This window comes from Erythrolamprus reginae, chromosome 10, assembly GCF_031021105.1.
Source record: "Erythrolamprus reginae isolate rEryReg1 chromosome 10, rEryReg1.hap1, whole genome shotgun sequence".
Taxonomy (NCBI): Eukaryota; Metazoa; Chordata; class Lepidosauria; order Squamata; family Dipsadidae; genus Erythrolamprus; species Erythrolamprus reginae.
The window spans coordinates 16,541,807-16,555,771 of record NC_091959.1 but is presented as its reverse complement, the minus strand read 5'-3'; the positions used below and the strand labels follow the sequence as shown (position 1 = coordinate 16,555,771).

Below are 13,965 nucleotides of genomic sequence, written 5' to 3'. Positions count from 1 at the left end.
TGTCATGTCATCTTTTATTTGAGCAGAGTGGCATAAGTTAGTAGAATGCAAGATAATTAGAGATAGAGCAGGATGACTGAGCTAAAGGATGCTATTTGCATGAACATATTCACCCAAAGGTCCAACAGCATAAAAACTAAGCAGATGTTGCAGGAACGGTGGAAATAAAAACAAAACAAAACTGGTTTTCATCAGCTAGCTGGACTCTCCATCACAGCCACAGAAAAAGGAATTCAAGATCTCGGGAGAAAAAAAATGGGATCTTTACAAATGGTTTCTTGCTTTGTGTGGGTGTGTCTGGATGTTACTTTGCCTTTTGTTTCTGCATAAATATCTCTTGAAAAATAGAAGTTGATAGGAAAAGCAGATATGCTGTTTTGTGTATACAGTATATTAAAGGTGCTATTAACAAGGGCACTGTACTTTTGGGGAAATGTTTCCAAATGTGTAACAATGTGCTTGGGGGAAATGAATCCTCAATCTGAGTATTGTATTGGCAGTTCTGTGTTAGTAACAAATTCAGAAGAGAAGGATTTAGGGGTAGTGATTTCTGACAGTGTCAAAATGGGTAAACAGTGCGGTCAGGCATTAGGGAAAGCAAGTAGAATGCTTGGCTGCATAGCTAGAGGTATAACAAGCAGGAAGAGGGAGATTGTGATCCCGCTGTATAGAGCGCTGGTGAGACCTCATTTGGAATACTGTTCAGTTCTGGAAGACCACCTACAAAAAGATACTGATAAAATTGAACTGGTCTAAAGACGGGCTACAAAGGTGGTGGAAGGTCTTAAGCATGAAACTTATCAGGAAAGAATCTGTATAGTCTGGAGGATAGAAGGGAAACATTTAAATATGTTAAAGGGTTAAATAAGGTTCAGGATGGAAGTGTTTTTAATAGGAAAGTGAACACAACAATGGCACAATCAGGTTAGTTGGGAAAGATCAGAAGCAATGTGAAAATAGTTTACTGAAAGAGTAGTAGATGTTTGGAACAAACTTACAGCAGATGTGGTTGGTCAATCCACAATCACTGAATTTAAACATCCATCCTAAGATAAAATACAGGAAATAATATAAGGGCAGACTAGATGGACCGTGAGGTCTTTTTCTGCTGCCAATCTATGTTTCTAAGAAATGTGCAAGGTTGCCTCAGATTTGGAGTGTTTGGCTTTTAACGCTTTCTGCTTGGAGATCTCCCAGCTGTATAACAAAGCTGATGGGAAGGAATCAACACCTTGGTCTCTTCAGCCTTGAAAGATGGCGTTTAAGAGGTGACTCGATCAAATTCTTTTACTGTATAACACAATACTAGGACCAGGGGAGGTAAGAGGACAAATAAAGGGAAATATTTCTTCACCCAAAGGGTCATTAGTTTATGGAATTCACTTCCAGAAGAGGTGACAGCTGTCAGCCTGGATAGCTTCAAGGCAGGATTAGACAGATTCATGGGTGGCAAGTGGTTATTGAAATGGATGTCCAAGTGCCATTTGTTGGGTCAAGGGAAAGGGAGGGTTTTGCCTTTCTGCTCAAAATCCCCATGTACAACTGACACAATGCTGGTCTCGATGGGCTTTGGCCTGATTCAGCATGGATCTTTTTATGTTAATCATGCCTGGGAGTTTAAGGCCAGCAAAATGTACCTAAAATTTAAGAAAATTAAGGTAGATTTTGCTACCTGCTCCAGTGCAGTAGCATAATTGCACTGGACTCTGAGCGCAGACCACCAGTTCCACTTTAGCAGCCCACCCCTGTATGAAGGTGCTGCCAAGGGCTGAAGACTAACGGGCAGAACGAAGAGGGCTTGCAATGGGTGGGTAGGGGAGGCATTGCTCCCCTCTGTCGCTAGCCTCTTTCCTGGCCGTCCCCGCAATTGCTGGCTTTTTGCTCCTCTCCCATTTTTGGGGGCCGGGCTGTGTGGAAGCATTAAGAGCCTCGAAACCAGGCACGTGTCTTGTATTTCCTCTCTTCCGCCCTGGAGCAAGATGGCGGCTCTCGCATCCCTTGCTCCCTCCGGCCGGTAAGAGGGCCGTAGCCGGTGACGTCATCCGCCCGCGCCCGCCCCCGAGGTGGGGAGGGGAGCAGGATGCTGAGCCGCCTGCAGGAGCTCCGCAAGGAGGAGGAGACGCTGCTGCGGGTCAAGGAGGCGCTGCACGACCAGCTCACCCGCCTCAAGGTGCGCAGGGAACGGGTGGGGGGGCAGCCCCCGGGGGAGGCGGCTCGCCCGGAACTACGCACGTGTGGACGCCCACACGCGTGTCGGACGACCGCCGGGGCGACAGGGGGCGCTGTCACCACAAAGGCACAGCCTCTAATAGGGCCCCAACGCCTTCCCCCCCACCCCCGCAATTGTCCCAAAGGTGCTTTTTTAACAGGCAGCTGGACTTTGTTTTTTCCCCTATTTGAAGACGTTTCGCTTCTCCTCCAAGAAGCTTCTTCAGCTCTGACTTCCATCCCCCACCATCCAGTCAGAGTTGAAGAAGCTTCTTAGAGGAGAAGCGAAACGTCTTCAAAGAAAAAACCCCCCAGAAAGTCCAGTTGCCTTTTGGGGGAAAAGAAAATACAAGCACCTTTGGGACGAGCATGACCTGGAGGGTTGAGAATCTCTATAGCAATGTTTCTCAACCTTGGCCGTTTGAAGATGTGTGGACTTTAACTCCCAGAATTCCCCAGCCAGCGTTGGTGAATGTGATATCACTTAAAGGTCGCATAGACACTCAAAATATTACACAGGGTAAAACCCGAACTAAGAACAATCTACATGCATATACCCGTGAAAATCTATGAAAACAACTACTGTATATGTATGTGTATATGTATGTGTATATGTATGTATGTATGTTTTTTTTAGTCTCCCCTTTATCAGCAAAAATATGTTATATGATACTCCTTTTTCATAAATTGCATTAATCTGTTGCCCTGGAAATAAGAGCCTGCCTTATATTTTTTTGAACCCTGAAATAAGCACTTGGCCTTGTTGCCATGCACTCAGAAGCCCAATTGGGCTTATCGGGGAGGCCTTATTTGGGGGGAAAACAGGGTACGTCTTCTGAATTTTGGCTGCGATAGATTAATATAGCTCTCCTCCGATAGTGGTTTGAGACTTAACACCCTGTTTCTCCCCACTGCACCTAGGGCCATAAAAGGGCTTAACCATCCATCCTCCAGGCCTGGGGTTTGCCATGTTTATTTGAATGCCACAGGTGCTCGAGAACGCTGGGCCAGCTGTTGGCAAGGTGCTAAGACCCTGGTATGAATGAGAAAGCAAGAGCCAGCCATATGCACAAAGACTGGCATTATAAATAGACATCCAGGAATGTGCTTTCCGGAGGGGATTACCGTTTAAGTCTGGTGTTCAGCTCCATTTCCTCTTCTGCAGATCTGCTTACAATTGTTTGGATACCTAAATATTTAGATACCTAGAGCTTAAAAGAATCCCAGCCAGTTTCAAGTCTCCTGATGTAGTTAATCTTTGAAATGTGAAAGCAGGGCAAGTCTTTCCTCCGTTCTGAGGTCTCTCCGAGGCTTGATATTCTATCAAAACAGAGCATTTCTATCACAAAAATATCAAGGGCTTTTTTGTAATTTCCAAAAATGCTTCCCCATAACTATAGTCTAAATTGCAGGCTTCACTTGACCAGATTTTGACTTTAAATCATATTCATTTCATCTCACAGGATTGTTGCTGGGGTAAAATTAGAGGGGAACCTACGGTATGTGTGTCACCTTAAAGTCTAATTTTGGTCATCATACTACTTAAAATAGGCAACTGATAATTGTGGTTGCAATTCACCTGTGAAACTGTTTGCCGGGACTTGGCTGGATGTGAATGCTAGAAGTTCACATTAACCAAATAAAAAGGGGTGATTTTTGTGGGGGGAAACAAGGCTTCTGTTTCGTGATTTGGTGAAGCCCCGGTCAGAACAATTCCTTTCCATTTCCAGGTGGAAGAGTTGGCCCTTCGGTCCATGATCAACGCCCGGGAAGGGACGGTGTTCCCGCCCTCGGCTGCTGTCACGGAGGAGCACATAAACGTAAGACTTTACCTCCGCTGGAGTCGCTCCCCTGTTTAGAGGCCACAAAGAACTTCACAAGGAGCAAAAGGCTCCTTTGCAACCCTAGGATTTATCATCGACAGTTACTGGTTGTAACTGGTCCCTCCTCTGCCAGAATTGAGGGAAGATTCTCCCCATTGTTTTTGTTTTCCAAGCAGGTGAACAACATTTCCAACTAAAGAAACGCACTTTCTTCTAAAATTCTCATGGAAGATGTCCCACAGATGCTGTTTTCGAAAGGCAGCTGGACTTCCTTTAATTTTTTTTTCTTGAAGCCATTTCGCTTCTGATCCAATCGGATTATTTTTTTTCAGGGTCACCGGAATACAATAATCCCTCGTTTTTCACGGGCCATGCGTTCCAAGACCACCCGTGAAAAACGAATTTCCGCAAAGTAGAGGAAGGATATTTTTTTATGCATTTAATGAGTATTTGGACTTTTAAAACCCACCCTTTGCATTATATAATGTTTCTCAGCTGAAACTACCTGTGATATTGTACCAGTTTCTTTAATGGAGTACAGTAGTACTGTAGAAGAATTTTGTGAATTTTTAATGGATTTAAAAATTTTAATGGACTTATGCCCCCTTTGAAAAAAATCCATGAAATAGCCAATCCGCAAAAGATGAACCACCAAGTAGCGAGGGATTACTGTAGTGCCAATGGATCAGGTGGGGGTGGCGACTTACCGCCAGCTCCCAGTGCGCTTCCTGTGGAGCTCAGCGTCCCCGGCATGCACGTACATGCATCTGAGCGAGCATGCGCAGGAAGAAAAAATTTGCAAAATGGCACGCAAGAGAGATTTCGGCGATTTTTTTTTTTTTTTGCTTCTGCACGTGCGGAAGCAAAAAAACTGCCGAAATCGTCCTCGCATGTCCCCTTGCAAGATTTTGCTTCCTGCGCATGCGCAGAAGCAAAATTCATTTATTTATTCAATTTTTTTTTTAATTGCACCCTTCTCCTTAGACTCAGGGCTGCTTACAACATGTTAGCAATAGCACTTTTTAAAAAACAGCCTATTGCCCCCCACAATCCGGGTCCTCACTTTACCCACCTTGGAGGGAAGGCTGAGTCAACCTTGAGCCGGTGATGAGATTTGAACCGCTGACCTACAGATCTAGCAGTCAGCTTCAGTGGCTTGTGGTACTGCACTCTACCTGCTGCGCCACCTCGGAAATCTCGCCAAATCTCAGTCAGACGCATGTACATGCTGGAGACGCACAACCCTATAGAACTATGGTGCGGCCGGTACCGGTAACAACCTGCTACTGAAATGTGTACAGAGGCTCCTTGGAACTGCAGAAAGGGCTGGGTTGTAAAGGGGAGATAGTTGGGAGTGTCATATTCCCCCCCTCTGTTGAGAGAGGGCTGTTCTGCCTTAATGTAGATGGCCTCTTTGACGCCTCTTTCAAACTTGCAAACAAACCGATGACTGCAAGGAAGACGAATCCTTCCATTCTACAATATTGTCAGAGCTGAAGAAGCTTCTTGGATGAGAAGCGAAAGATCTTCAAGGGGGGGGAAAAAGGAAGTCCAGTTGCCTTTAGAAAAAAAAGCACCTTTGGGACAACCATGATCAGGACGAAAATCCCCATAAACACACATTTGCTGGACAGAGGCATGATTTATTTATTTATTTATTTTATTTATTACTTAGATTTGTATGCCGCCCCTCTCCGAAGACTCGGGGCGGTTCACAACATGTAGCTGTCAGACCTAGGGAAGAGAAGGAGAACTTTAGAAACTTTCTTATATCTTCTGGCCCGGGAATCTTTAAATTGGGGTACACAACGTGATTTGCCAGGATTCAGGAAGACAATATTAGAAAGACCTGTTTCACTCTTTTTATATTTTGTTTGGGGACAAGCAGTTTTTATAATGTAACGGCTTGGTGCAGGTAAGAATTTATAACATATACTATATTGTAACTGAATTTAAACATGCCTGGGATAAACATATATCCATCCTAAGATAAAATACAGAAAATAGTATAAGGGCAGACTAGATGGACCATGAGGTCTTTTTCTGCCGTCAGACTTCTATGTTTCTATGTTTCTATATTTTTTCAGAGTATAAGATGCAGCTTAGTTTTGGGGGAGGAAAATGGGTGGGGGGAATCCACCTACCAGGTATTCATCTGGCTAGCATCCTTAGTCTGGTCAGCTTCAGCACATTAGTTCATCTGGCTGAAAAATACCTTCTTTGGAGAGAGTAGCAATAAAAAAGACGGCAAGCCAGGAAGATCGTTAGTGCTTTAGGGCTGAAAAAAAAAAGCTTCAAAAAGGCTACATTCAGAGTATCAGATGTACTCAAATTTTCAAGCTCTTTTAGGGGGGGAAAGTGTGTCTTATACTCCGAAAAATACAGTATATCGGGGGTAGAGGATGATCATTTTACGATGGTTTTTTTGTTGAAAACCAGAAGTTTCTGTGTCATAGCAAACACTTGGATCCCTTTTAAAATCATGGCGCTCATTTTACGATCACGTTTAACAATCGCTGTGTGAAAGAGATTGTAAAATCAGGTCACAGCACCAATCTGTTTTGCAACCTTAATGGTTAGGCTCCCTTACAGTCATATGTCAAGGACTATCTCTGTGTACCCAGTATTTCCTCACCTGCTGCAAATGACCTTCACAATGTTTTTCCACCCACCCACCCCGACTTCTATTTCCCGGCAGACTGACGGCAGAAAAAGACCTCATGATCCATCTAGTCTGCCCTTATACTATTTTCTGTATTTTATCTTAGGATGGATATATGTTTATCCCAGGCATGTTTAAATTCAGTTACTGTGGATTTACCAACCACGTCTGCTGGAAGTTTGTTCCAAGGATCTACTACTCTTTCAGTAAAATAATATTTTCTCATGTTGCTTTTGATCTTTCCCCCAACTAACTTCAGATTGTGTCCCCTTGTTCTTGTGTTCACTTTCCTATTAAAAACACTTCCCTCCTGGACCTTATTTAACCCTTTAACATATTTAAATGTTTCGATCATGTCCCCCCTTTTCCTTCTGTCCTCCAGACTATACAGATTGAGTTCATGAAGTCTTTCCTGATACGTTTTATGCTTAAGACCTTCCACCATTCTTGTAGCCCGTCTTTGGACCCGTTCAATTTTGTCAATATCTTTTTGTAGGTGAAGTAGAAGTGACCACTTTCTTCTCTCTTTGAACAGATGGACAATGAAATGGCCATTAACCAGACTAAACTGCAGTTACAAGTGCATGGTGATGAGGAGGAAGAGGAGGAGGAGGAGGAGGAAGAAGAAGAAGAATCAGACTCCTAGGGCGTCAGTCTTGCTATCACCTCTGAAGCCTTCCTGGCTTTGATGAAACTTTGGGTGGTGCTACAGAGACTAAACGCCCATCAGAAATGCCGCTGAGCATCTTACAAACTTACAAAGCGGGTAATACATTGCGGGGCGGGTTGGGTAAAGGCAGTATGGAAGCCTAACGATGTAGCATGAGTCATTTTCTAGCGCAGACCTATGTTTCCAAACAAGTAGCAGTTCAGGAATGGAAGCAATAACCTCTCCATGAAACATCTCCTGCCCGGTTGTAAAAAAAAAAAAGTTGGGAAGCTGCCCGTTAAGTGCCACTTGGTTTTCCTGAACCTCCTGTGGATAAATTGCACAAAATTAGTGAAAAATGTGGGTCCCCCACCCTCCCCCTGTATGGCTGTATACAACTCCTTTATTCTGGTTGGTTTGGGCCCGTTTTAAGAAACTTGTGTGGAATAAAATAATATGTTTTGTTTACTATGGGTAATATTAAAAAAATACTTTCCTAGCAGGCAGATGACACGTCAGTCCTTCCAACAGATGTCAAAATGACTCTTACTTGCTTTGCATTGCTGGGGATAAATTTCTGTCTTTGGGAATTAACAAATCGCCCCCAAATAGGGGTCTTTTGGGGCAGGAAGCATACATATTTCTTTCTCCCCAGTTTGACTGTAAGAATCTGCAGTGAATTGTCAGCTCTTTGGCAGGTGGCATTCCATATATTGGCACTGATTTCAGGGAGGAAGCAAACCAGCTGCAGCTCATCTGGAATGCAAGGGGGGAACTTGCAAATTTAAAAGCAGGCACACAAGTCCAAGCGTGGACAACTATGTCAACTTTACGCCTTGAATAAACAGCAAAATCTTGCTTGGGGGGTGCGCGTGTGCCTGACAAACGCAGAGTGGCACGCACTGATAGCAGCGAGAGCCGGCAACCCTTTGCTGGTGCTGTAGCATCTTTATACATCATGCTGTATAGTTCACTATTCTCCATCTGGAGAAGAGAGATATGTGGAAGATGGGTTATAGAGTATCTGCAGATCATGCATGGGAGGTCAGAAGCAGAGCTAAATCCAGAATTTACTTCCTGTCCTCCCCCCCCCCCAAAATGCCACGAAGTCCACCTTAGATCTAACCGAGCCAACAGCTGTGTTTAAAAACCCCACGACACTCCAAAGTGATTTTGTGACATTTATTAAACGTAAGATGTGATTGCTCAACATCTGAAAAGAGTAAAATGATTAAAAGAAGTTTCCAACACAACGGATGCACAGATTTCATGATAGCAAATAACCTCAGCTTTCCTAGAAGGGAAATAATCCTGATGGCTTAAAAGAAGAGAGAGAGAGAGAGAGATAGAGAGAGAAATGCATTGATTCTGCCAGACAGTTTCCTATAGCCTGTGCTCAACAGACAGGTGTCAAATTAACAGATGGAGGAGATGAGTGCCACTAAGACAGTGTTTTCTCAACCTTGGCCAGTTGAAGATGATGGATGGACTTCAAATCCCAGAATCCCCCAGGCAGCATGGCTGGCTGGTGGAATTCTGTGGACCCATTTTCAAACACTCAAGGTTGAGAAACATGGCGCCAAGCCAGCCCAAAATACCCGACAAGGCAAATAAATAAAAGCATCATCAACAGGTGTGCTCATATTGACCCAGGAGGGGAGGCAATAAAAATAAAATACCCCCTACTCAGCCTGAAGCCCACCAATTCAGGACCAAGGGTTCTTCATGACTTCCTCCACAGCTTAGTGGCATCAAATCCATGTTGGGGGCTGTCTCGTCCAAAGGCTCACCTCCCACCCCCTCGCTCTGACCAGGACTGGCTAAGCAAAAGCCGGAAAAATTAACCATACACAAGGCTCACGGGACAAAGGCTGCAAAGGCCGGGACAGCGACCAGGTTCCGGCGAGGTTCCCCGGTCAGGAAAGGCATCCATCATTCACGTCAACTTTGCAGATTGGCGACTCAAAGCGTCACATTTGGTCATTAAGAATCAAACACAACAGCTGTTCGCGCAAAGCCTCAAAAAGGGACTCGGCCTGGGAAAGAATTTGGCACGAGAAGCTGAGAAGGTGCAGCACGGAAGCGGGACGGGGAACAGCAGAATACTTTCAAGGGGACAGGAAAAGGGGAGGGGGGAAAGGGAGGGGGGGCACCAGAACAGCATGGCTCTAAACAGGCAGGGAGGTGGCTGGGAACACCAATGCGCCACATGCCATGCTCCCCCCCCAACCCCGGTGCGCGTCGATGGGTCTGCAGTGAGCAGTTCCGAGTCGGCCTCCCCCGTGGAATGGAAGTTGCATAGCAGCAGCAGCCGGTGGGTGGAGTCTTCGTACCGTGACCAGCGAGCGGCTCAGAGCCCGCCGACGTGGGTTGGGGTGCTGGGTTGGTTGAGGCCGATGGTGGAGCACAACCAGCCTGCAAAGTCCACCTCCTCGGCTTCCGATCTTTTAATGAAAATGTGGACCTGGCGAGGAGAAGAGACAACAGCGATGGCAGTTAAAGACTTGTGTATCGTCCCCCCGTGGGGTTTTACAGCCCCTTCTCTGAGCGGTTCAGAGTCAACCTCTTTGCCCCCCAACCATCTGGGGCCTCTTTTTACCCACCTCGGAAGGAGGGGAGGCTGAGATGACCTCGTCCCAAAGCTGCCTTTTGAAAGAGGCCAGTGGACTTACTTACTTATTTATTTATTGGATTTGTATGCCGCCCCTCTCCGCAGACTCGGGGCGGCTAACAACAGTACTAAAACATCATGTAAATCCAATACTAAAACAGCTAAAAAACCCTTATTACTAAAACCAAACATACATACAAACAAACATACCATGCATAAATTTTAAAGGCCAAGGGGGAAAGAATATCTCAGTTCCCCTATGCCTGACGGCAGAGGTGGGTTTTTAGGAGCTTACGAAAGGCAAGGAGGGTGGGGGCAATTCTAATCTCCGGGGGGAGTTGGTTCCAGAGGGTCGGGGCCGCCACAGAGAAGGCCCTTCCCCTGGGCCCCGCCAAACGACATTGTTTTGTTGACGGGACCTGGAGAAGGCCCCAGGTCCCGTTTCTGGTGTTTCTTTGAAGATGTTTACTTTCTCATCCATTTTATTGATTTTTATATTATTATTAATAATAATAATAATAATAATAATAATAATAACAATAATACTACTGCTACTACTACTACTACTACTACTAATAATAATAACAACAACAACAACTAGTGATGGGCGAACTGAACCTGCACAAATCGGGTCCGTACAGAATTTTGCACTGTTCGGTATGCCGAACACGAACACGAAATTTTTCCAAACTTTGGGCAAAGTTTGGGGTCGTGTTCGGCGTTTGGAGCTTTGACGTCACCGGCAGGTTGCTAAGGACGCCAAGGTGATCACTTCCTGGATTCCAATGGTTTTAAAATAGGGCAAAGCTCACTTAGTAACTGTCTCGCTTAGCCACAGAAATTTAGGGCTCAATTGTGGTCGTAGGTCGAGGACTGTCTGCAAATGTGGCCACGGAAGTCTTGGGGCTACCAAGGAGATAAAACCAGGATGTCGAGCCGAAGCCTTTGTTTTGAGTTAGAGACTCTGGCCTGCCACAAGTGAAATAGTACTGCGGGAATTGGGGAGGGGATGGTTGCATGAGGGGGAAAGATACCAGCTGCAACAAATTATTTCCAGAGATTCAAGGTCATCCTTTGTTCAGCACCACCTGGAAGTATAGGGGAGGATCGCGGATGTTGAGAGAATTGGAGTGGTGCATGTGATGAACTTTCATTGTCAGCATTCCAAATAACAACTGAGAAATAAATCAGAGTTCAAAACTTGGCCTTCTCCCAAGTTCCAATTTATTGACAGAGCCATTTATTGGGATATGAACTGTAGTCAACCCGATACTAACTTTTCCTACAGTTCTCCACCCAGGTTAAGGTTCATCCCTTGGCCTGCCTGTGGCTGGAAGGGAATTGCTGGGGAACATCAATGAACTCGCTAAACTACACTTACGTATGTGTGAATGAGTGGGGCAGCACAGGTTACCAGATAAGCCATTCACAATTAACTCAGGCTTAGATAAATGAAGACCGTTTATACAGTGGCTTAAGTCCACCCCACCCAAATCAGGATTAAAAGCAACCCCATTTGGAAATTGTGCATGTTGACTTTCTTAAGTCTTCAATGAAGCCATTTTAGCATGTTGATGAAACCAGTGGATTCCAAGGGGAGGAATCTTGCAATGTGGATCTTCAAAAAAACCCAGGAAGAATTCACTCACCATAAGCTGTTTTAGATCTGTTCTCTCCGCCGGATTCTTGATCAAGCTGTCAAAAAGGAAAGTTATACACTGTAGCTGATGTACATATAAACACACACATAAATATACCCACAACAGAATCATGGATGTGGTGTATGTTAAATTGGAGGACTGTAGTTTGTTTGTTTGTTTATTTATTTATTGGATTTGTATGCCGCCCCTCTCTGTAGACTCGTGACGGCTAACAACAATGATAAAAAACAACATGTAACAATCCAATTAATAAAACAACTAAAAACCCTTATTATAAACCAGACATACACAAAAACATACCACGCATAACTTGTAATGGCCTAGGGGGAAAGAATATCTTAACTCCCCCATGCCTGGCGGCATAAGTGAGTCTTGAGTAGTTTACGAAAGACAGGGAGGGTGGGGGCAGTTCTAATCTCCGGGGGGAGTTGGTTCCAGAGGGCCGGGGCCGCCACAGAGAAGGCTCTTCCCCTGGGGCCCGCCAAACGACATTGTTTAGTTGACGGGTCCCGGAGAAGGCCAACTATCGGTCGCTGGGATTCGTGCAGTAGCAGGCTGTTCTAGAGGTATTCTGGTCCAATGCCATGTAGGGCTTTAAAGGTCATGACCAACACTTTGAATTGTAGTTCTGGATTCCATGCAAAGGCTGAATGAAGCCAAAATACGAAGCTTAAATGCGTGGTCCAGTTTTCATTACATTTCACAGATCAAAATAAAATTAAAAAATTAAAATAAAACAAACAGCAGCAGAAGAAGACATCCTGGTGTATTATGGATGAGATCATTGGTGGTTGGCCAAAATCTGCCTAATTTTAAAGTGCATCAAAATGTAACTATGTTCAAAGAAACTGTCATACTGATTTGATATACCTAAGAGATCAGATTTTCCTGGATATTTTAATGAATCAATTATCTATCTATCTATCTATCTATCTATCTATCTATCTATCTATCTATCTATCTATCTATCTATCTATCTATCTATCTCTATATCTCTATCTAATCTATCTATCTATCTATCTATCTATCTATCTATCTATCTATCTATCTATCTATCTATATCTATCTATTATATCTCTCTCTCTCTCTCTCTCTCTATCTATCTATCTATCATCACCTCTCCCTCTCTGCCCATCTATCAACTCTCCCCCACCCCAATTGCTGGAGCATGCATCCCAGCACATCACTCAAAAACTATGTATGGTCATTGAGTGACCAAAAGAAAAAAAACCCTTGAAAACCATCCCATCATGTTAAATTGTGAGCAAGTGTGGTCCAGAAGGGCAGAAACGGACCTCATTTTATTAGTTACCAAAATGCCTTTTCAGAAAGACGACCTCCCCCCCACTGTGTTTTCATTGACAAACACCCCCTCCCCCCAAAGGGAAACACTTTGGAGAGCAAACTCACCATTTGTTCACAAAGTCTTGGAATTCTGGACTGAAGACCCTGCTTGGCAGCTTTGGAGGGGGCTGAAAGCAAACCAAAGGAGTCAAAATGAAAAGAGAAACGATCTTGCAACTCAGGGATTTATTTCATTGCATTTTTAATTCAGATAGATAGATAGATAGATGATAGATATATGATAGATAGATAGATACATAGATAGATACATAGATACATAGATGATAGATGGACGGACGGACGGACGGACGGATAGATAGATTAGATAGATAGATAGATAGATTAGATAGATAGATAGATTAGGTAGGTAGATAGGTAGGTAGATAGTAGATTGATAGATAGATGACAGATAGATAGATAGATAGATAGATAGATAGATACATACATACATACATACATACATACATACATACATACATAAGAGTAGAGTAGAGTAGAGTAGAGTAGAATAATAGAATAATAATGAATAGAATATTAGAATAGTATTGAAATAGGAATAGGAATAAAAATGAGAAGAAAATTAGGAATAGAATAGATAATGGAATGGAATAGAATAACTATGTCACTTTGAATGTACACTAACTGGCATACATTAAAAATGAAATTTCATTACATACAGCTCTTAAAGGATTACTACCTCCAATTTTATACTATATAAACATGACAAAATTATGAATACCATATGTATATTATTTGACACAGGGAAACAACACTGCCCAGTTATACTAGATAGATGGCATAGGGAACAAAGCTATTGCAGAATCTGTTAGTCCTGTTAGAAATACTACTGAAAATTAAAAGAAAGGTGTGATAGAAATGCATGAAGCCAACCCGAAACACGGCCTTGGGGAAAGAGGCAAGGGATTCACATGTGCTACACCAAGAAAGAAAACAGTTCAATCTGACTCTATTCAGCAGAGAAGGCCCAACAAACCATCTTGGTTTAA

The 13,965-nt window shown here is 43.7% G+C and overlaps 2 protein-coding genes across 2 annotated transcripts in view; one reads left to right on the top strand and one right to left on the bottom strand.

Moving 5' to 3' along the window:
* The first annotated feature begins 2,021 nt into the window (after positions 1-2,021).
* Positions 2,022-9,018, top strand: SNAPC5 (small nuclear RNA activating complex polypeptide 5). Its single transcript, XM_070762674.1, has 3 exons — positions 2,022-2,170; positions 3,939-4,028; positions 7,229-9,018. The coding sequence occupies exons 1-3, from the start codon at positions 2,081-2,083 to the stop codon at positions 7,337-7,339; spliced, it is 291 nt and encodes a 96-aa protein (XP_070618775.1). The 5' UTR covers positions 2,022-2,080; the 3' UTR covers positions 7,340-9,018.
* Positions 8,511-13,965, bottom strand: part of MAP2K1 (mitogen-activated protein kinase kinase 1) — a 51,764-nt gene continuing 46,309 nt past the window's right edge. The window contains exons 9-11 of the mRNA XM_070762673.1: positions 13,025-13,086; positions 11,603-11,648; positions 8,511-9,806 (exon numbers count right to left, since the gene is read on the bottom strand). Coding sequence (XP_070618774.1) covers positions 9,693-9,806; positions 11,603-11,648; positions 13,025-13,086 — 222 coding nt within the window. The 3' untranslated portion in view covers positions 8,511-9,692. The remainder of the gene's footprint in view (positions 9,807-11,602; positions 11,649-13,024; positions 13,087-13,965) is intronic.

What these genes read in the sequence shown, in the direction of transcription:
- SNAPC5 (XM_070762674.1), top strand. Translation starts at nt 2,081, where the DNA reads ATGCTGAGCCGCCTGCAGGAGCTCCGCAAGGAGGAGGAGACGCTGCTG. An exon ending in ACCAGCTCACCCGCCTCAAG is followed by an intron (nt 2,171 to 3,938) that starts GTGCGCAGGGAA and finishes TTCCATTTCCAG; the next exon opens with GTGGAAGAGTTGGCCCTTCG. An exon ending in TCACGGAGGAGCACATAAAC is followed by an intron (nt 4,029 to 7,228) that starts GTAAGACTTTAC and finishes CTCTTTGAACAG; the next exon opens with ATGGACAATGAAATGGCCAT.